The 20,462-nt window shown below is 43.6% G+C and overlaps 3 protein-coding genes across 4 annotated transcripts; 2 read left to right on the forward strand and 1 right to left on the reverse strand.

Moving 5' to 3' along the window:
• Positions 1–2,434: 2,434 nt before the first annotated feature.
• Positions 2,435–7,128, reverse strand: LOC104584412 (PRA1 family protein H). 2 transcript variants are annotated; one of them, XM_024463350.1, is made up of 5 exons: positions 6,543–7,128; positions 5,420–5,559; positions 4,669–4,735; positions 3,310–3,381; positions 2,435–3,060 (listed from the first exon to the last, which is right to left on the reverse strand). In XM_024463350.1, the coding sequence occupies exons 1-5, from the start codon at positions 6,992–6,994 to the stop codon at positions 3,009–3,011; spliced, it is 783 nt and encodes a 260-aa protein (XP_024319118.1). In that variant the 5' UTR covers positions 6,995–7,128; the 3' UTR covers positions 2,435–3,008. The 2 variants fall into 2 exon arrangements, with proteins under 2 accessions (XP_024319118.1, XP_010237337.1); XM_010239035.3 differs by lacking the exon at positions 4,669–4,735 and having other exon boundaries at positions 6,543–7,122.
• Positions 7,129–7,572: 444 nt separating this feature from the next.
• LOC104584878 lies at positions 7,573–7,956 on the forward strand. Its single transcript, XM_010240661.1, has one exon. It carries the CDS (start codon positions 7,573–7,575, stop codon positions 7,954–7,956), a length of 384 nt encoding a protein of 127 aa, XP_010238963.1.
• Positions 7,957–10,360: 2,404 nt separating this feature from the next.
• Positions 10,361–20,363, forward strand: LOC100828025 (long chain acyl-CoA synthetase 8). The gene is made up of 12 exons (XM_010239036.3): positions 10,361–10,571; positions 12,554–13,142; positions 13,218–13,298; positions 13,820–14,086; positions 16,794–16,925; positions 17,007–17,180; positions 17,350–17,579; positions 17,964–18,081; positions 18,599–18,730; positions 18,809–18,943; positions 19,019–19,225; positions 19,828–20,363. Exons 2-12 carry the CDS (start codon positions 12,603–12,605, stop codon positions 19,990–19,992), a joined length of 2,181 nt encoding a protein of 726 aa, XP_010237338.1. The 5' UTR covers positions 10,361–10,571; positions 12,554–12,602; the 3' UTR covers positions 19,993–20,363.
• Positions 20,364–20,462: the final 99 nt, after the last annotated feature.

Genomic DNA, 20,462 nt, shown 5'->3' on the forward strand with positions numbered 1-20,462 from the left:
CACAGAGTACTTTGTCTAAATACTGCAAATTAACACTACAGCATTAGGCAATTACTGTGTTCTTCTCCATACTCGTCTTCCCATTTCCCAAACACACATGTAGCCCTGTTCAAAGACAAATAGTCGACTCTCCGATCAGACTCCTGCCACGTTGTGCAAAGACGAACGAGACTGCAGGAAAGCTCTTGACGTTCAAGATGGGGAAATCTGCGGCGCCATGCGCGGAGGAGGGCACGTTTCCACAATTCAACGTTAAGATCATGCGGCACAAATCCGATCTTGCCGGTGGCAGAGGAATGAACCGGTGATGCGGCTCATCAGGATCCGCAAAGACGCTGATCGAGGTTGCACGCCTCGCTTCTGACTGCGGAAACTTCTGCCGCTAGCATGACAATAAGCTATTACCAATCATGGTGCTCCTAATTCTGTTGAAACATGTGGTTCGAGATTTCGAGAAATCGATGAGAACGGAACAACGCTTCACAGAAGAAGCAATTTGAGATTTGTGAGTCACACACTCACATGATGTGCTGTAAACCAGACCTTACAAGATTTATCCCCCTTTTCACCATGTAAATAGAGTAAACTACTCCGTATCTTTTTTAATATACAAGGGTATATTCTAATCCCCACCGTCAAATCGAAATTTGTAAACTGTATTTTAGAGGAGTTGTAAAACCTTAGCATAAAAAAACAAAAACAATTGCTCCTGCCCTTTCAGTAAAGAAAAACATTTCCCATGGCTGGACTCAAACAAGCTGGCAGTAATCGACAATAAGGAGCAGGCACTTTTGTTAAAATTGTACTCCAGTACTCCACTGTAATGCAGGCAATGAAAATTTATCTTTATTTGCGAGAAAAATGCAAAATTTTGCATTAAGAACAAACAAACCAGTAAATCTGAATCTGTTAGGCAGAAGGATAAGCCCAATCGACTCGCAGTTTACAGTCTCAGAGGATATAGCAATTGAGCGCTTCAATGGCTTCGTTGGCGTCTTCACGCGGTGCCTAAAGCCCCTAGAGGCCTCAGAAGTATGCAACGAGACCAGCCACATCCGCAGAGGTCCAAACTGATTGAATAAGCCGACAAGTTGTTCTGGGTTACAACGCTCTGGCAAGTTATTCACAGGCACAAAGCAACTTTTTTTTGAGGAAAATACAGTAGGCAAATTTCCTACTGTCAATATATTAAGCAAAAAAATATGCACATAAAATGAAAGAGAAAGCAGCTAAAATCTATCTAACGAATCAATCCAAGTCTTAAAATTGCAGTATGTCTTTCTCTTTGCCCTGTGAAAGATACGATATATCTTATCCTTGAAGATCCTTCTGCATCTCTGCAGAGGTTGGGTTGAATATTTTAAAAGGTGTAGTCATTCCTGATTTTCCAAATGCTCCATGCAACCAGAGTGGAGATTTCCATGGGCGTGTTTGGTTCCTGGGGTGCAGTAGGCTCGCACCCGAACTGCAGACGCTGGGTCGTTTGGTTCCTTGGGTCGCATCCGTGGGCTGCAGCGGCGCTGCAAAATTGGGCCGAATTGGCTGCATGCGGGCTATGGCCGAAACGGCCGTCTTTTGGCTGCAGCCTCGTCGCTCTCTCTTTCTCGTCCTCTCTCCCATCGATTCTTTTTCGTCTCTCGAGCGCCGCCATTCCGCCGGCCGCAGGCCACCGCTCCGCCCCTCCGCCGGCCGCAGGCCATTTCCCCGCTGCTCTACGGCCGCCGCTCCGCCCCTCAGCTGGCAGCCGGCCCCTGCTCTACGGCCGCCGCTCCAGCTGAGGCGGACACGCAGATGAGGTCTGGCGCGCTGAGCGCCGCCGTATCCGTGGGTGGCCACCTCCGTTGCCGAGGCCCTAGAAGGGGAATTTGGGGGCAGCGTCGAGAATTTGGCTTCCTCCTCCGTCGTTCCTCATCTTCTTCCACCTCATGTCGCCGTCCCTATGTCTCAGCTGCAGCTTTACCATGCAGCGATACCAAACAGCGGACTGCACCTTGGGTATGCATCCCAGCTGCTGCAGCCGTCAGTAATTGCAGATGGTCCTTTATCTCAGCCAGGTTATGGTGAATGGACACTTGAGGTGCATAATTTGGGTAAATATATTTCCAGCATGATAGTGCAAATGGACACTCGAAGAAGAGATGGTCCCTAGTCTGTGTTTGGTGCGGCCCACGTAGAACACATTCATATGATTGAAGAAAGCCCGGCTGCCGCAGATGTGTGGTCAAGGCTGCGGCTGTGGCTTCGACTTGCATATGTGATATCTGTCCCTCTCATGAATGTATGGATGGACTGTACCGGCCGCAGCAGCTATACCCCCAGCATCTGAGTGAACGCAAAGTGGCAAACATGATCTGCTGATCTGCTGGAAAATTCGGGCAGCCACATGAGAATCCTTTCATGAGAATGCCCTAATTACTTTAATTGTAAAGACACAACCATAAATATCCCATTTCTGATGGCATTAGAATTTCATACTCACTCCATCCCATATTAAGTGACTTTTTATTACATGTATCTAGACGCTTTTTAGACATACATACATCCATATTTGGACAAATTTGAGTCACTTAATATGAAACGGAGGGAGTACAGACTAAAAGCTGAGCAGATGGAAACTTAACATGATGCATGGCTAAACATCATGAATATTCAGCAACCTCCAAAATTCTTTAATGAGGCTCTCTTAACCTCCAGTGGCGCCAGTGCCAGAATTTGATATTAGTAATATTACAGACCTAGCATCATACACATAATCCCGGCATTCCGTTCTGCTTGTGGTGCCTTGTTTTTGTGATCTGCAAAATAGGTGTACTCCATTTCTTTTGGCATAAAACCAATGCTACAATTGAAGGGTGTAGGTCAGAGCATAATAATCTTGGGTGTAGAAGTACTTTTCCGAGTAGTGATTCGTCTGTCCTATGGCATTGCAATGTAACTGCAATTTCCAGCCTACCTCCAACAGCGACTAGCTTCGTCTTGGCTGTGCCCTCCTATCCTTATTCACTGGATCAGATAGGCTTGAGGGAGTCAACTTCCGAAGAGAAGCATGCAACATCATGACTGCAAAACATAGAACGCAGAATTACTATATGGTTCTATTTTGAGGAATGAGATGATTAGGCATATTGAGGGAATATTCTCTTTTGAGGAACCATATGGTTCCATTTCACTTCTCCATGTTTTAAGAACCAAACACAAGAATCATCTTAGCTTTTGGAAACATTCCATTACATTCCACTTCATGATCTCAACCAAACACTACCTAGAAGTATCAGAAGAAACCAAATGGAAGAGGATAAGGGTTATCACCTGTGTAACTCAAGCCAATGGCATATACAAGAGTAAACTGCAAGTTGCATACATACAGCAGTATTGCAGTGGCTGTAGAGGAACAAAACAATTAGATACTTAAAGAGACAAAGTACCGAACAACTGGTATGCCATTCGAAACAAAAAAAGAAGACAGTAATAATTACCAAACTACTTGTAAGAAATTCGAAATGAAAAGGAAATTGGTAATTTGGCACTGTCCTACCAAGGTAGCTAACTTTTAGTTCATCCAAATCCTGATTTAGCACAAGGATAATTCATGGCGAACCGAATGTGTCAACAAGGGATTATGTGCTTTTGAGATAATTAGTTTCAGTGTGCTGAAATCTCAAGAAAAAATATGAGTCTTGAAGCTGTTTGTTTGTGAAATCTTGCACCAGAAGTAACTGTGTCAATCTTATAGAAATGAATCTCTCTTATTTTATTATGTTATTCATAAATGACAAATGGTTTAGGACTAAATATCCACAAGAGGAAAAACAAGGTAGTTTCTTGCAACATTTCTGCATTGAATCAACATCTAGATCAACCTATTCCAATCAGACTCCAACTGACATAATTTTTAGTTAGTTCACAAAGCATATGCATAGGAAGAGATGTCTAAGAGATAAATTGAGGGATCAGAGCAAGATGCAAAATCTCATCGACTTCAATGATTAAATTGGATGAGTAGAAATGAAGGATGCAAGTGAAGCAAAACAGAACAAAAGCATTCAAGTTAACTTTGGCAATCTGCAATGTGTTGTCCGTCTTGTTTGATTTAAGCATTGCATGTAGAGAAGATGCCTATCTGAACAAGTTTAAGTGCATTCCCTAAGACGGTAAGACCACATCAAACAGACCATGCAGTTTTGTATCCACGTAAAGTATACTCCCTCCGTTCCATATTAATTGGCGTCCGCGCCAATTAATATGGAATGGAGGGAGTATAACAATGTGTACTTGAGGTCAGGAATGCGCATGCACACATGAGAAGGAACTGTTAGTGAGGACAAATGGAATTTGGTTTGGAACCTTCGAGGCTTAATTACAAAAATGTCTACATGACTTGGATCACATCCGAACCTCATGATGAATTTGGTTTGGAACTTTCTAGGCTGAATTAGAAAAAATCATATCACATTAGATTCCTCAAGGTGTGAAAGGACAGATTATTTAGTCTGAGTTCTAGTGTGAGTAGGCCTTAAGATTTGTGTATGTGGCTTATGTAAAAACTTGGTTATTGTACCGTTGCACAAGGAATTTTTAAGATGAATTTATTTTCAGTTGGTTCTTCACAGGGAGCCATGGATATGCACCTTGTGCTTTGATGAGCTAGGAGAAAGATTAATTACTCACCTAGAGTTCGAGTATACAAGATCAAGCAAAACTTGTTTATTAAGCTGTGGGCTGTTTCCTGCAATTCCTGCCATCATAGGGTTTACAAGCATATCATACTGTGTGTTTCATCGTACTAAATCGTAAACCTTGTAGTTAATTTTGTTACGGATTGCTGCTGTTCAAGAAGGTATAAGCTCAGTCGTAGACATGGCCCATGGAATGAACAGTGCAAAAGAAGAAATAAATATACAGTAAGAGCAAGTGTGTTCTGGCACATTCAAGAATATGAAAAATTCATTGAAAAAAATAACTTTCTTCAGAGTTTTCTTGCTCAGAGCATTTAGATGCCCATTATTTTCTGGCTTAGAGCATCTAAAATGAAGTTACTGAACAATTAACAAAGAAACAACATGTCAGAAACATCATTAGAAAATAGCTGCGCGTTAGTCTATGAATTCTGTCATCTTAAAAACAAAGATCAGAGGCAGGTATCACCTTGACTTGCTTTATGTCTAGCTATTAATGCTAAAACTAGCCTTTTAACAATTTAAGTCACTGAACCTTCCAGAACATTTACATTGTTTTGTTCAAGATATATACTTATTGGGACAAAAGAATATCGATAAATGGATTCCATATTTCTTCACTGCCAAACTTTTTTCAAACTATGGACCAGCAAGGCTGCTGCAATGAAAATCCACTAGTTGTTCATTTCCACATTCCACCAGCAATGTTTTTGCAGAAACATCATTTTAAACCCAAAACTCACCAATTTGAGCACAGTGCAGAAGAGCCTGTCCAACCCCAGGTGCTCGTGTGGCGAGCCCCCACCGCTCCCGGCAGTACCGCACACTCTCCCACACCGCGAGGCTTGCCAACATCCCCAGGAGTGCCATAGGCATCCGGTACCTGCACAGATGGCAGCAGTTTTTTAGATGGAAAGGAGCTTCCAATACTGAACGTGCCAAGCAAGATCGCTCGCAACAAGGTCTTGTGCGAAAGTAGGGACACCACCCTGCCATACGGCTTGGGGCTCGTGCTCCATTTTCACATTAGCTGCCGCAAGGGCATCCACAACTCAATTACAAGAACACTTACAATAGAATAAACTAGAAAATGAAAAGTTTAAAAACATCAACGCTTTAATCTCCCTGAAAAGGACGCTGTTTGGAGAAATACCATGATGGCTATTGACAGCTTGAACCAAGAGGAGAGAATCTGTCTCGACCTGAACTTTTGTCATGCCCCGTCACTGTGCCATCATCAAGGCCTGAATACACGCCTCAGCCTCACCATGCAATGGGTCCTGCATGTGGTTTAGACGCCATGCTCCCGAGCCTACTGCACCCCTCCCTGACGGTCTCTTACCACAAAAACCCAACCTCCTGTTCTTGTCGCCACATCAAAGCTTGCATGATTGCATTAACGTTAATCTTCAGCACATCGTCCATCGGACACTCCCACTTCACCTCAACCTCTTCCTTCTCTTTCTTATCACTTCCAAAAAACCTCCTGAAGCCCATGGCCTGCCATGTAATTCGCTGCGCCACATGATCCACACAAATCCTCTCTCCCCAGTGTTTGTTTTTTATTTCACGCATTCCAGCAGATAAGCAATGCACAGAGATGTAGTCGGTTCCTTCATCCTGAAAATTGTTGAGAGGATCTTCAGAGGACCATAGCAGCTAACCATAAAATTCCCGGGTATCTCCTAGCCCCATGACCCCATCCTTCTCCATAGCGGTCGCACATGTCTGCATCCCAGGAAAATATGGCCTCCATCTTGGTTCGTTCAGTCGCTAGCACATGGGGCAGATTGTTTCGCAGTCGCTTTTTAACACAACGGACACAGACACAAATAGGGAAGTAATAACGAAGGAGGAGGATTATACAGGCAGCAGGCGAAGACGACGATGGAGAGCGCGGCGTAGTTGCGGGCGTAGCGGCGGACGTTCTCCTGGACGCGGAGCCGGGCCTGGGTGGGGGTCGGGGGCCAGGAGTAGGAGGCGGCACCGGGAGGGCCGAGGAAGGCGAGGGACCAGGAGGGGGTGGGCACGGCGAGGTCGGCGGTGGAGAGGCGCGCGAAGGGGTTGAGCGCGAGGAGCGAGGCTAGGGTCCGGGCGAAGGCGAGGAAGTCGGCGGCGGCGCCTGAGGAGGCCGAGGCGGGGGCGGCGAAGGGCGAGGAGGTTCTGCTGGTGGCGGGGGCGGCGGAGGAGGGTGCGGGCGCGGAGGAGTCGAGGACGTCGAGGTAGCCGGAGTCGCGGAGCCAGCGGTCGAGAGCGGGGTCCGGCACGCTCAGCGACAGAGGGTTGGGCTTGAACGACGACGAAGAAGACGGTGACATGGCGCCCAAGAGCCGTGCGATTAGCAGGATAGGGCGGGGGGCGTCAGGGCGTGGTTGCTTCAGTTCAGTTCGCGGTGTCCGTCTTGCAGCTGCTGCGCGGCGTACAACGCCGGAGCAAAATGCACACCCGGAGAATTTGCTATTTGGTCCAAGAAACTTAGGTTTTGAACGTTTTCGGAACTAAAGTACTCCCTCCTCCGACCCATATTACTTGTTAATTCTGGTCTGAGGAAGTACGTTAAGTGGCTTTATACATCTATACGCACGCGAAGGGGTATCTTCTAATCCGGACGGTTCATTAACCAACGGCTGAGATCTGCCCGCGCTCTCTCTTCCCTCTCTCCCTCTGACAGATGAGGACCACCTGTTAGGGTCGTCTTCCTCCTCAAACCACACAAAGCTCAGATTCCCCTTACAGTCTTGGGTTCAACCCTCCATGAGCCACCCGGCATGCTAGGGTTTAGGAAAGGGAGCGGCTAAGAAACAGGGTGGCGCCGCTGCTCTGGCCGTATCCCCAGCGTTCGCGGCCATGGCGAGCACCTTCTTCTCCTCGTTGGCCACATCCTGCAGACGGAGCCATGGCGATTTGGGGGGAGCGAGAGGAGGGCCGCAGGGAGCACGGGGTCGACGGCCGCAGCCAGAAAATGGAGCTAGCCCAAGGAGGAAGAGCGCAGCCCACGAAGCCGGCCGCGGAGGTGACCCTCCGGCCGTTCACCCTGGCCGACGTGGACGCGATGATGGCGTGGGCGTCGGTCCCGATGGTGACCGCGCCCTGTCGCTGGGAGCCCTACAACTCCACGGAGCCCCTGCTCGCCTTCCTAAAGGACACCATGCTCCTGCACCCCTGGTTCCACGCCATCTGCCTCGTCTCCGGCGACGGCGATGGCCGCCCAGTGGGCGCGCTGTCCATGTCCCCGATGGAGGACGCGTGGCATGCAGAGCTGGGCTACGTGCTAGTATGAAATACTAAACACAAACAAATCCGTCATGATAGCGCCTTGATCAAGGCCGGTGCGTAGGCACTCCCCTGGACTACACCACAAGGCACAAGCGCAGCAGACGTGGGAGATGATTACTTGGCGGGGCAGCGCGCGAGGAGGGAGATGATTCGGTGCGGAGGCAAGTAGCAGTAAACAAATGAGGGAAAGCCAAGCGAAGCGGGCATAAAGTCCCAACAAGGTCAGGAGAGGGGGAAAGTTGCGCACTAGCAGCAACATGGCGATTTGTTGTCCATTCCGTAGATCCGGCGAGTTCTTCTTTTGTTCGAAGGTTTGATTTTGTGGCAGGGGTCGGAGCGGGGGCTTCTGGTCGATTGATGTGTCGTCTGTATCAGCAAGGAAGACGACCCTGACAGGTGGGCCCTATCTGTCAGAGGGAGAGAGGGAAGAGAGAGCACGGGCAGATCTCGGCCCTTAGTTAATTGACGGTCCGGATTAGAAGATAACCCTTCGCGCACCGTGTTGTCGCCAGCGACGCACCAAGTATACACACGATTACTAAAACAAGAGGAAAAAAGCTATCGTGTTCATACATATTGATCGTGGTGGATTAATCCTTATATCTATAGTTCGTCTAGCTGCGCAAATGCACGGGGCGCTTGTCTAGTATTTGTCTATTACTAGTGTTTACTCTAGACCATGTTGTCAATTTCTATAATTTATGTTCTTGCGTTCCAAACAATTTTTCTACTTCAAACCTATGTTTTCAATCCCTGTGGGTTTTCACATGCATGTCATGCCAATTCCTGCATTTTTTCTATTCCTGTGTTTTTCCTATCGTGCGTTTGAAATGGGGCCTTAAGGTACCTTAGTTCCTGAAAACGTCCAAAACCTAAGTTCGAGGACCAAATAGCAAATGCTTCTCAAGTTAAGGGACCACACGTGCATTTTACCCTATCTGGGTGAATCCGTGAATGGCGAGGGCCGAAGCCCGGAGCGGCCAAGGGGATTGCGATTTTTTTTAGAACAACACCGATCTATTAATAATCATCCACACCAGTACAAAAAACTCTGAAAGTAGCAAAAATTACAAATAGATTCTTATACCTTCGAACGATGGCAACTAGCACTAGAACGAGCCAAAGACAAACCACCGTCCTTGCTCCTCTATCACCTGTGATGTGCAGAGCTTGTCAAAATAAAGATTGTGGCAGTAGACGGTGGGGTAGTCGTTGTGTTAACGCTCCAAAAAACCACCGCACCAAAGCAACAACCATCGGCAAAGATGAGAACCAGAGCTGAAACCGCACGAATAAACACGAAAGCCGACCGAAACCCGAAGAATACACATAAAATGATTCGAGTCCATATTGTAGGTTTGCTTTGAGCGAAAAACTAGCAGATATTTTTATTGCTTGGAAATCTTTGGTCAATATTGATAAGAAAAATAAACTACACAACCGGTAAGAATGTACATGGGCTCACCAAAAAAAGTTAATCATCATCTAACTTTTAAAAAAAAAACTTAGCACCAATTTAGCTAATATGCTGACTTAGGATAGTCAAAATTAGATTTGACTTGATGTAGCACCTACTCGATGATGGCATGGATTTTCACGGGATGAAATGGTGAGGTCTGTGAAAAATAGCCACATCATACGCTGACGTGGCAATGACGCGAACAATTCATCTGACATGTCTTGTGAGTGGACAGTATTTACCCTGATATTGATAGTTGAGTGATGAAATTCAAAACAAAAGATTTGAGGGACAAATTTGCAAAAAATGGGTTTGAGACAAGAAGCCACCGTTTTGTAATAGTGGGGGACCAAAATATGGGTGGTATAGCTCAACTTTCGTGGACCATGTAGTTGAGCTTCCCACACAAAATTTTACTTCTTTTAGAGGCTAGAATTGATATTTCTGAATACCAAACACTATTTGTCTAAGAGTACTCTTTGTCTAATGTACTGAGCTCCAACGTACACTCCAATGCCATGGACCCTCAAAAACATTTGATTGCTCAATAAATTAGTGGTTAAAAAATTTCAACACCAAAATTATAAAACGTTTTCACATTCCAGACTATAAGAATACATAACTTTGTCGTAAGTCAATTTTTATACAGTTTAACCAGGTTTATAAAAAAACTACTAATATCTACATTATCAAATAAATATGCTATCAAAATATATGTAATGACATGCTAATTTGAAGTTGTAGATGTCTAACTTGACAGGATAAATCCAACCAAACAAAGTTAGGACTTATTATTATAAGAACGCGGTTTTTTAATTAATTTACACAACCAGCTAAGCACCCGGTAAATTCGCGAGTCACGCCACGTTGCACAAAGAAGATGCACACGTGTTCCCACTAGCAACCACGACGGCCCACACGCCTCGGCAATTTGTCCCCGGCTGCTTTCGATCTTTCTTTCCAGAAGCCGGCCGGCGAAGCAACCCAACCAAAGGCTGAAAAACCGAGGAGATCATTCCTTCCTTCCTTCCTGAAAGCTGCAGCGAGAGGAGAGGGGCTGCGGTGGAAGCTAGGGAACGAGCGGGCGCAGCAGATCCGGACGGACGCAGGCAGGCGGCACAAGCAATCGGCCGTCCTCGCTCCTCGATTCGTCATCCCAGGTGAGCCGTGAGCCCCCCCCCCCCCCCCCCCCCCCCCCCCCCCCCCCCCCCCCTCCTCGACCTCCCTCTCCTCTCCTTCCATTCCATGGGTTCAATTCAACCACGCCGCGACGTCTGCCATCAGATTGAGATGGAGGAAGAGGAAATCGTGGTGGAGTCTGGTGGGCGGATGAGAACCTGGGGGGACACCGGCGGTGAGCAGATCAGGAGGAAGATGATGGCATGATGGCAGGGAGCTGGGCACAGTTGGCGACGAGGCGGTGAGATATGCAGAGGAAGGCGCGTCCGGGAGATCCGCGTGCAGCCGAGGACGCTGGCGGCGGAGCGCTGGAGGAGGCAGGTGGCGGCGAGTGCAACCCTACCTAGGACTCCCTGTCGCGATGACGAGGTTCCGGGTCGTGTGTCAGGGTCATGCAGGTTACGGGGCAGTGCCTTCGACGGGGTGAAACCCATGGGTTAAGCCCAATTCAATTGCTGTGGGCGGAAACCAAACCGCACTGCTCCAAACCTCATTGTGCTAATACCGGTCAGTCCAACTCGGTTTTTTTCATCCATCTGAACCAAAGCCAACCAAGCCTGCCTCAAGATCTGCTCCGAACAAACCATTCGAGCCGACACCATTGCCATGACTAACTACAGATTGAACAATTAGAACGTTAATGCTCTAATCTTCTGAAGGTGGATATCGGTTTTCACCTTGTGTCCCTAGTTGACATCAACTTATGCCTTTTAATATATAAATGGTTCTCCCATTCCAGTTACCATTTGCCGTGGTAACCATGACTCCGTATTCCATTGCATCTCTAAAGGGCCTTCACACAAATCAGAGCGAAATGGTATATTTATCGAAACCATTATTGCCACCAATTTTACTGATCTTTTCATTAACAGGTTAAACAGATTTTTGGATATGATCCACTTACCTCCCTGTTGCAGTAATATGGTCAACTTGGTTGGCTTTTTCTTTTTGAGGAGAAAACTTGGTTGCTTTGTCTTGAAGCAAGCTGGAAAGCTTCCATGTCTGTTTTGACTTGTTCTTCTATTTGATGTTACTCATACAAGTCAGCTTGTAATGTTTATGTGTTGATTCTTGAGAAATGTGCCACTACAGAACAAATCTTAGAAGAACTATTGTACTTTCTGAAAGATAACGTGAGATTATCTTTTCACATTGTAAATGTCAACAAGTACTCCCTCCGACCCATATTACTTGTCTTAAATTTGCGCATATATGGATGTATCTATGTTTAAAAAGCGTCTAGATACATGTAATATTTCGACAAGTAATTCCGGCCGGAGAGATGAATAATATTGCTGTTGGACTTTTAACTGACAAACATATGAGAAATGAAAAAATGATTGAAGAATCCAAAATTGCTAATAACATTATTTCACAAGGATGGTTCTTGCTTTGTCATAATAACAGTGGAATAGATTATAAGAAAAAAATTGCTGCCACAGTCTCGCTGCTCACCGTCTAGCCACCCCTGAATAGTCCTACAGTTTATTTGACCCAAGGTTTGATGGGCGGATGTGCCGTTAGATGTGTTTACATATTAATTGCCTGCACTAAAAGCTGAACATATCAACATGCGGACAGTGTGGACTGTGGATTCAATATGTAAGGCAAGGAGTTGTAGCTCCTTTCGTTTCCCCTGCGCGTTCCAATTAATCTCTTACTGGTTATATATGTGCTGCACTGATTCTTGACAGATTAAAGTATACCACTGGTTAGTTTGATAAGAGGAAGGCCAATTTTCTTGTTCCAAAAACATTACCCATTGTTCAAAATTTCTTTCTATTATGATACATAGAGGCTATTGTGATACTTTATTCTGTGATCATTTTCCCTTTCTACAGTCACGTTTGTTTGTATTCTTTCCTTCTACTCGAGGCAGCTATGTATCCAGTTGAGTATATCAAATTGTATCTTCTCTGCAAACATATTAACATGATTTGTTGATATGTTTGATTCTATGTAGTGAAATTTGTGAAGCGCTACAGTCAATGTTCCAGATATAGCATAAGGTCATGAAAAAGACTACTGGAGAGAATACAAACATGTCCATACTAGAAAGATTGGCCACAAGTGATGTGCCACTGGTGAAAGAATATGGTATACATGGAGTTATTGGTGCTCTTGTACTTGCCATGGTTATTCCTATCTTGCTTTCTTCAATGTTGAACAAGAAGGTGAAGAAGAGAGCAGTGCAAGCTGATGTGGGTGGTGAGGCAGGCCTTGCCATGCGAAATAGTAGGTTTTCCTCTTTAATTCAAGTTCCATGGGAGGGTGCAACCACAGTAGCAGCTCTGTTCGAGATGGCTAGCAAAAAGTACCCTCAGCACCGTTGTCTTGGTTCAAGGAATCTGGTTAGCAGCGAATTTATAGAAGCTGATGATGGAAGGAAGTTTGAGAAATTGCATCTAGGTGAATATGAATGGAATTCCTATGCAGAAGCATTTAATCGTGCATGTAACTTCGCCTCTGGTCTCATCAAGATGGGCCACCAACCAGATAGTCGAGCTGCTATCTTTTCTGATACAAGAGCTGAGTGGATCATTGCTGCCCAGGTGATCATATTATGTTGTAGCATTGTCCTAGAAGTTAATGGAGATGTATTTTAATACTGATTTTTTTTTTGCCAGGGATGCTTTCGACAAAATTTAACTGTTGTAACCATCTATGCATCTCTTGGCGAGGATGCACTGGTGCATTCACTAAATGAGGTACGTTGACGTGGGTCCATTGTTGTGCAGTTGTTATGTCATCATCGTTGTATGCGTATCCTCTTAAGAATGAATCCTATTCTGACTTTCTAAACTTAAAATCGTTAGCTTGAGATATGTCTGTCGTTGAAGCATGAGAATGTTGCCACATTTCTTAACAGCTTAAGCTTTTAGTTGAGTTGGTGGCCGGAACTCAAACTCCATACTTAACCTTTAGCTGAATCAGTTGGTGGACGGAACTCAAACTCCGTACTTGTGGTATCTGCACATATCAACTGTGGGTTACCTTGGTCCCTGTTTAGCACTTTTGTCTGCCTAGATTATCCTCACTAATCCATACAATCTCGATGTCCATAGCAACTGCGGTTTACCTTTCTTCGCGTTTAATACTTATGTTTATCCTAAACTATCCTACTAGTTATTGATGAAATCCATGGTAGAACTGTTTACCGTATCAGTTACCAATTACTAGTACAACTGGTGCTTCTACATCTGAGGTGTTTTCTTATGTTGAATTTCAGACACAGGTTTCAACTCTGATTTGTGATTCTAAGCAACTTAAGAAGCTGCCTTCAGTCAGTTCGAAGTTGCAGAGTGTTAGGCATGTTATCTATATTGAGGATGAACCTGTTGAGGCTGACACACTTAACCAACTGAAACACTTGACAACATTATCTTTCCATGCGGTTGAGGAGTTGGGCAAAACATCTCATACAGATCCAAGATTACCATCAAGCAGTGATACTGCAGTTATTATGTATACAAGTGGGAGTACAGGTCTGCCCAAGGTACATTTCTGCTTGAAGATATTTTACTTTCTTGTGTATTCATTTGCCAATTGAATAGAGACCAAAGAGAAATAGATTGGGGTGCTATAAAATGATGATACTAATAGAAAGGTTAGATCTACTTTTTTTGGTTTTCCAACTGTTGCTTTGATGCTTTCCACATTTAAGGAAAACATTCACAACCATGCTTACAGCCAGTTATTTCCATTTTGTTCCAAAGAGGTGAAACAAAACCGGAGTGTCTCCTATAGAATGATTCATTCTGCTGTGCTATACTTTCTCTTCGTAAATCTGGTTATTGTTGTTTTATTATGTTTTCAGTCGCACGCACACAGCCACTCACTTATTCTGGAACATCAGGCAGGACTTATAAATCGAGATGTCATACTGAACAATTAATCTAGCTCATGCACATCAAATAATCAACTAAAATCGACAGAAAGAAACAAAAACAATGGACCAATTAGGCCTTTCTAAATGTCAGAGGACCAAATGATCCAAGTGAAAGTTGGTTGAGAATATGTCTGATTTTTCCGTTTGTGTTCCATGAAGAGCTAATGTGATACTCCCTCCATTTCACAAAGGTTGGCGTATTTTGTTTCGTTAAGACAAACCTTTGACCAAAAATTACTCTATTAATATGCAAGTTATATGATACGAAACCATGATCATTAACAAGAACTTTTAAAGACGAATTCATTGATATAAATTTCATGTATGAAAAAACACATATCAATAGAGTTTTCATTAGTCAAAGCCTTGACTTAACGAAACAAAATACGCCAACCTTTGTGAAATGGAGGGAGTACCAATTAATATATTATTTTGTTCCTTGTGTGCCATATCTTAAAACTGGACATACTGATTAACTTAATTCCGCTGGTTAGACTTGTGCAAGCTCAACTGCACTGCTGCGTACCACTGTGAAAGGTTTGGAATTTCTAGTACAGTTTTATTGTGGAAAATTCTACTTTGCGCTGCCTCAATTATTCATCTAAGTTTGGATTTCCATCCTCAACTACAAAACCTGGTCTGTCATGTGTTAAAACTGTCCACTTTTCTCTGCTCTGCATACTACAAAGAAGTTTTGACTGACTTGAATGCAATGTGCTGCCAACTGTCCGCCACACAATGAGTCACCACTTTATTGTTTACGGTATGCAAGGCCAACATGTTCGTCCTTCTCTTACCTTCTTCCCCCTCTGTCTACCTCCTCATCTTGTTCCTCCTCTGCATTCTCACTTCTCTGTTTCATTGGGGAGCATGTACTACTTGCCAGTTGTGTTTGTGTGTGGAGATATGTAGGCCGACAGTTATGCCTGGACCGTGCGCGTTGGCAGTGAGGAACCATAATTCTAGACTATTAAGTCCTTTTGCATCCTTTGGCTTTTGTGTTATTTTTCATTCTTTGTGTTACGAATCTTGGGTTACTTCATTGGCGTCGTAAATGAATGAACTACACCCACTACTTTGGGAGCGTTTGGATCTTACACAAGCTAAATTGCACACCCACTTATAGGAAAGGCTTTGGTAAAAATTAAGAAAACTAGCTGTGCCAGGCAAGTTTGCTCATATCTGTCAAAAGGAAAAAAAAAAATACACTCGGCGAGAGCAAATTTGCTGTCCTACCTTGGTCAGAGCGTAAAGCAAACACCAACTTGGAGTTGCCAAGACATGCTCTGCCTTATCGTCTGTGTTCTTTTCTGAGGCTGGTACTATCAAAAGTTATTACAATGCAACTGTTACTTTAAGACCTTGTAGAAATAAGAAATTACAGGCAAGCCCTTTTTGCGCAAAGGGCCTCCTATATTGAGCGAAGATGGTAATCAGGCCCCCGTGGCTATGCTGAAAATGTTGTGGATGCTGCCACTGTTAACAACTGCCTTCACACCAAAAACTACAATTAATGTGCCTTTTGTGGCTACCCACCATGAGCAGGAGGATCCAGTCTGCCTTATGCATTCAGCCTGCGCCACTGGCCTGCCGGTTGGCAGCGGATATGTCAGACCTGGAGAAGATGAGGGGATGGAGATGAAAAGTGAACAAAGATAATTTGTGTGTTTCACAATTCCTTTTTTCATATCAGTTGCCATGTTCTCCAAAATGAGGTTTCTTGTCCGAAACATGTACATGTAGGTGTTTTTCGTTTGTTTGTTCAAAGCCTTCCCTTTTGTCCCAAGCAAGTTTGGGTAGGCTAGATATGAAACCCAAACAGAAATTTGTGGAAAATGATAGGAAACACAAAAACAAAGAAAAAAATGTACATATTTCTATGGATATGAAACCCTATAGAAATACGTACATGTAGGTGTTGCGTTAGGGAAAACCTGGAGTTAAATCATGTTAGAGAAAACCTGGGGTGAAATGGTTGAGGTTCTGTTTTTCCTGTTTTAACAACAGTTATGGGGTGTAACATGAACTTTTCCCACCTTTCATGTTTGTTTTACATATTTGATTATAGTGGCTGATACCTGCAAGTCCACAACAACATCTGTATTGGAACGCTTACACTATTGACCCAACATTTCAGTATACATGAGAAAATTCGCTCATTGCAGTATGTAAACTTGCCCATTGCTAGCTCGCGGGTACAAATTCTGATCGATGACTGACTACTCCATGTTAATATTGAGCGCATTTGGTATACCCAGTTATTTTGTCCTTTTCTTTTTGAAACTAAATTAAGTGTGTTCTCTTTTGAACATAGGGTGTAATGATTACGCATGGCAACATGGTGGCCACAACTGCTGCAGTCAGGACAATCATTCCTAAACTTGGCACGGGAGATGTTTATCTGGCATACCTTCCATTGGCTCATGTTTTTGAACTAGCAGCAGAGGTGATATTTTTGGAATCCAGGGGCATCATTCGTAATAATTATGAATACCGTGGGTGACATTGTGTTGTTTTGTTTGTCCAGACTGTCATGTTAGCTTCTGGTGTTGCTATTGGATATGGCTCAGCTCTGACTATGACTGATACATCAAATAAGATAAAGAAGGGGACAAAAGGAGATGTTTCTGTACTGAAACCTACTCTTATGATTTCAGTTCCTGCAATTTTGGATCGCATAAGAGACGCCGTGTTCAAGAAGGTTCAATCTTTTCAGGACTGTAAATTCATGTGCTTCTATCTTAAGTGATCTGTCTTGGCCATGTGCTGCTCACTTAACCCTCCTAACTATAAAACCAGACACCTGAGAAGGTTTCTGCGAAGGGCGGCATGACAAAAAAAAGCCTCAGCTCAATTTTTTCTCCTTACAGGTTGCTGAGAAGGGCGGCATGAAAAAAAAGCTGTTTGATGTTGCGTACAAACGAAATCTTGGAGCAATTGAAGGGAGTTGGTTTGGATCATGGGCACCAGAGAGGCTTATATGGGATAGCATTATCTTCAAGCCAATACGTTTGATGCTTGGAGGGCGCATAAGATTTATTCTTTGTGGTGGTGCGCCTCTATCAAGTGACACACAAAGATTCATAAATATATGTTTGGGGTAATTTTTGTCCTATTTGGCTTGTCTTCAGTTTATTATTTTGCTAAGTTAGTGATGGATGTAACAAAATTATTGTCATTCGTACCGCATGTACAATTCGGCTTGCTTGTTGATACAAATACATCTTAAGGTTTCCCGAGATATTACTCAAAAGAACAGCTCCCTTGTTAGTAGTTGGAGCATGAATTTGCAAGCTTAGCAAATCATTAGTATCGGTATGTTTTATCTCTAGGTTTGTCAATTGAAAGCTTAGAAGCTGAAGCACATTATTCAGACAATGTTGTAACACTCAATTTTTCTTGCTCTTTAAGACTGGCAACCTCGATTTGATAGTGCGTGACATATTTGTTTTCTGTGCTTATCATTGCTCAATTGGTGCTGCAGTGTCCCAGTAGGTCAAGGCTATGGATTGACTGAGACTTGTGCTGGAGCTGCTTTCTCTGAATGGGACGATACAAGCGTGGGGCGTGTTGGTCCACCCCTCCCGTGTTGCTATGTCAAGGTTTGTGTTCTCCACAGATAAAGATTTAGTGATGTATTCCTGAGTAGTAGCTACTAAAAAACATAGTTTATGTTCATGCAAAGAATGTTAATTGAATGAACCCAACGCTGGGACACTTGGAACAAGGTTCACCTGGATACACCCTGGGAGACCCTTCCAAATGGTTTTTCGTTTTTTTAGTGATATGTATACAATTCCCCTGAATTGTTTCAACCAAAGCTGACATGATCACAGCATTGGCCTGCACAAAAGAACAAGATCTAAACTCTTTAATCTGCAATACGATTCACTTGGGTCTTTGTTGTCTTCTTTCTAGCCGCAATTGGTCATACTTTTTCAATAAAAAATTCCAGGTTCGCATGTTATAGAATGCGCTCAATTCATGTTTTTCCCCTAACTATTGAAACTTCTAGCTGCCTCAACCTCGATATGGTGTGCACCGGTAACAATGCTAATGTGTAACATTCCAATATCTAGACATTTAACTCTGGTTACCTCTCTTATCAAACTGGTGCAGCTTATCTCATGGGAAGAAGGTGGTTATAGAATTTCTGATTCACCAATGCCTCGAGGAGAGGTTGTGATTGGCGGCTACAGTGTAACAAAAGGTTATTTCAATAATGAAGAAAAAACAAATGAGGTGTACAAGGTGAGTTCCATTATCTGCACATCTGCAGTCACTGAATGTATATATTATCACTCCATGATTGTTTCATGTGTCCTGCAGGTGGATGAGAGGGGATTACGTTGGTTTTACACTGGAGATATTGGTCAGTTCCATCCTGATGGGTGCGTTGAGATCATTGACAGGAAAAAGGACATAGTGAAACTTCAGCATGGAGAATATGTATCTCTTGGCAAGGTTTGTTTATAAATTGTGGCTCGTTTATGAGTATCCTGTTAAAATGTAATGAAGTCTCTCTCTCTCTCTCTCCAGGTCGAATCAGCTCTACAGACAAGCAATTATGTGGATAACATCATGGTCTATGCTGATCCATTTCATAGTTACTGTGTTGCACTAGTAGTGCCACCACACCAGGCTTTGGAGAAGTGGGCTCAAAATTCAGGGATTAATTACAAAAGATTTGAGGAGCTGTGCCAAAATGGACAAGCAGTTAAGGAGGTCCAGCAATCTCTATCAAAGGTTAGATTTGATTACAAATAGAGTATTTCATACATTATCATAGGACTACACTAGGTTTGTTTCCAACTTGAGCCAACAACTTCTTCAGCCTACCACACAATTGTGTGAATGACTGTATTTTTCTGCCTGTTAGAATCTCCAGGCCTCGTTTTTATTGCCCACTGTTAGGCAACCAGTCGCAGAGTGCACATAGTTTTTCCCCCTATAGTTGGTGCATTAAGTACAGCATATATTCAGGGCATTAGTGCTCTTAGTGCAGCATGTAATCAGGGCATTAGTGCTCTTAGTGCAGCATGTAATCAGGCCCTTAGTGGCTGTATAAATATGAGATATGAGCAGGTCACTGTTTGTGGCCTTTTCTCCTAAACTTACACCCACTAATAAGACCTCAGGTGCTAACAAGTTTTGCAGAATTGCAGTAATTACCTAAAAAACTCAAGTACAGTTGAAAGAGAAGATACTGCATATGGTCCTTGCCATCTTTGTTGTCGTCAGCAATTATCTGTGTCACTTTTTATGATCATAAGAGCACTCTTGAAAAATCACCTGTCCCTTTTGTAGATCTTGATCCCCATCTAATGCATTGTGTTCCAACTGTGCAGGCCGCTAAAGCAGCAAGGCTCGAGAAATTTGAAATGCCAGCAAAGATTATTTTGCTGGCTGAACCTTGGACTCCAGAATCTGGGCTTGTGACGGCTGCGCTTAAGCTCAAGAGGGAGCAGCTAAAGACCAAATTTAAAGATGACCTGAACAAGCTCTATCTCTGACCTTCGATTTCTAAAACTCTTGTGTCGACACTCGTTCACACGTGATAAATAATCTGCGTATGCTACAGTGCTTGCTAATCTGAAGTCTAAAGCTATTGAGACAACTAAACACAGTTCTTTAGCTGGCAATCATTGGACTTCAATTTGCAAAATGTTCTGAGTGTTAGTCGAGGATCAGCACGTCTGGAATCATAGCAAATGGCAGCCAGATGTACGGTTATTACTTCAATCTCTCTCCCAGTCTCTCTCCATGTAATCTTATTATTATTGACAAAGTGTCTAAGTTAGTTCCAAATAACCGTTCCATATAAGAGGTTTCATACTTCTTAAAGTGTGACCAAGTTTATTGAAAAATCTATTCATCCGATCAATAAGAAGTGTCGCCATTTGTACTAAGTTAACACAAGTGACGACACCTTTTATGGATCGGAGGTAGTACCATCTACAATATTCAAACAACTATACTATGA

Source organism: Brachypodium distachyon, chromosome 4 (genome assembly GCF_000005505.3).
Source record: "Brachypodium distachyon strain Bd21 chromosome 4, Brachypodium_distachyon_v3.0, whole genome shotgun sequence".
Lineage (NCBI taxonomy): Eukaryota > Viridiplantae > Streptophyta > Magnoliopsida > Poales > Poaceae > Brachypodium > Brachypodium distachyon.

What these genes read in the sequence shown, in the direction of transcription:
- LOC100828025 (XM_010239036.3), top strand. Translation starts at nt 12,603, where the DNA reads ATGAAAAAGACTACTGGAGAGAATACAAACATGTCCATACTAGAAAGA. An exon ending in AGTGGATCATTGCTGCCCAG is followed by an intron (nt 13,143 to 13,217) that starts GTGATCATATTA and finishes TTTTTTTGCCAG; the next exon opens with GGATGCTTTCGACAAAATTT. An exon ending in AATATGTATCTCTTGGCAAG is followed by an intron (nt 18,944 to 19,018) that starts GTTTGTTTATAA and finishes CTCTCTCTCCAG; the next exon opens with GTCGAATCAGCTCTACAGAC.
- LOC104584878 (XM_010240661.1), top strand. Translation starts at nt 7,573, where the DNA reads ATGGCGATTTGGGGGGAGCGAGAGGAGGGCCGCAGGGAGCACGGGGTC.
- LOC104584412 (XM_024463350.1), bottom strand. Translation starts at nt 6,994, where the DNA reads ATGTCACCGTCTTCTTCGTCGTCGTTCAAGCCCAACCCTCTGTCGCTG. An exon ending in GTCGTCTTCGCCTGCTGCCT is followed by an intron (nt 5,560 to 6,542) that starts GTATAATCCTCC and finishes CCATCTGTGCAG; the next exon opens with GTACCGGATGCCTATGGCAC. An exon ending in CATTGGCTTGAGTTACACAG is followed by an intron (nt 3,061 to 3,309) that starts GTGATAACCCTT and finishes TATGTTTTGCAG; the next exon opens with TCATGATGTTGCATGCTTCT.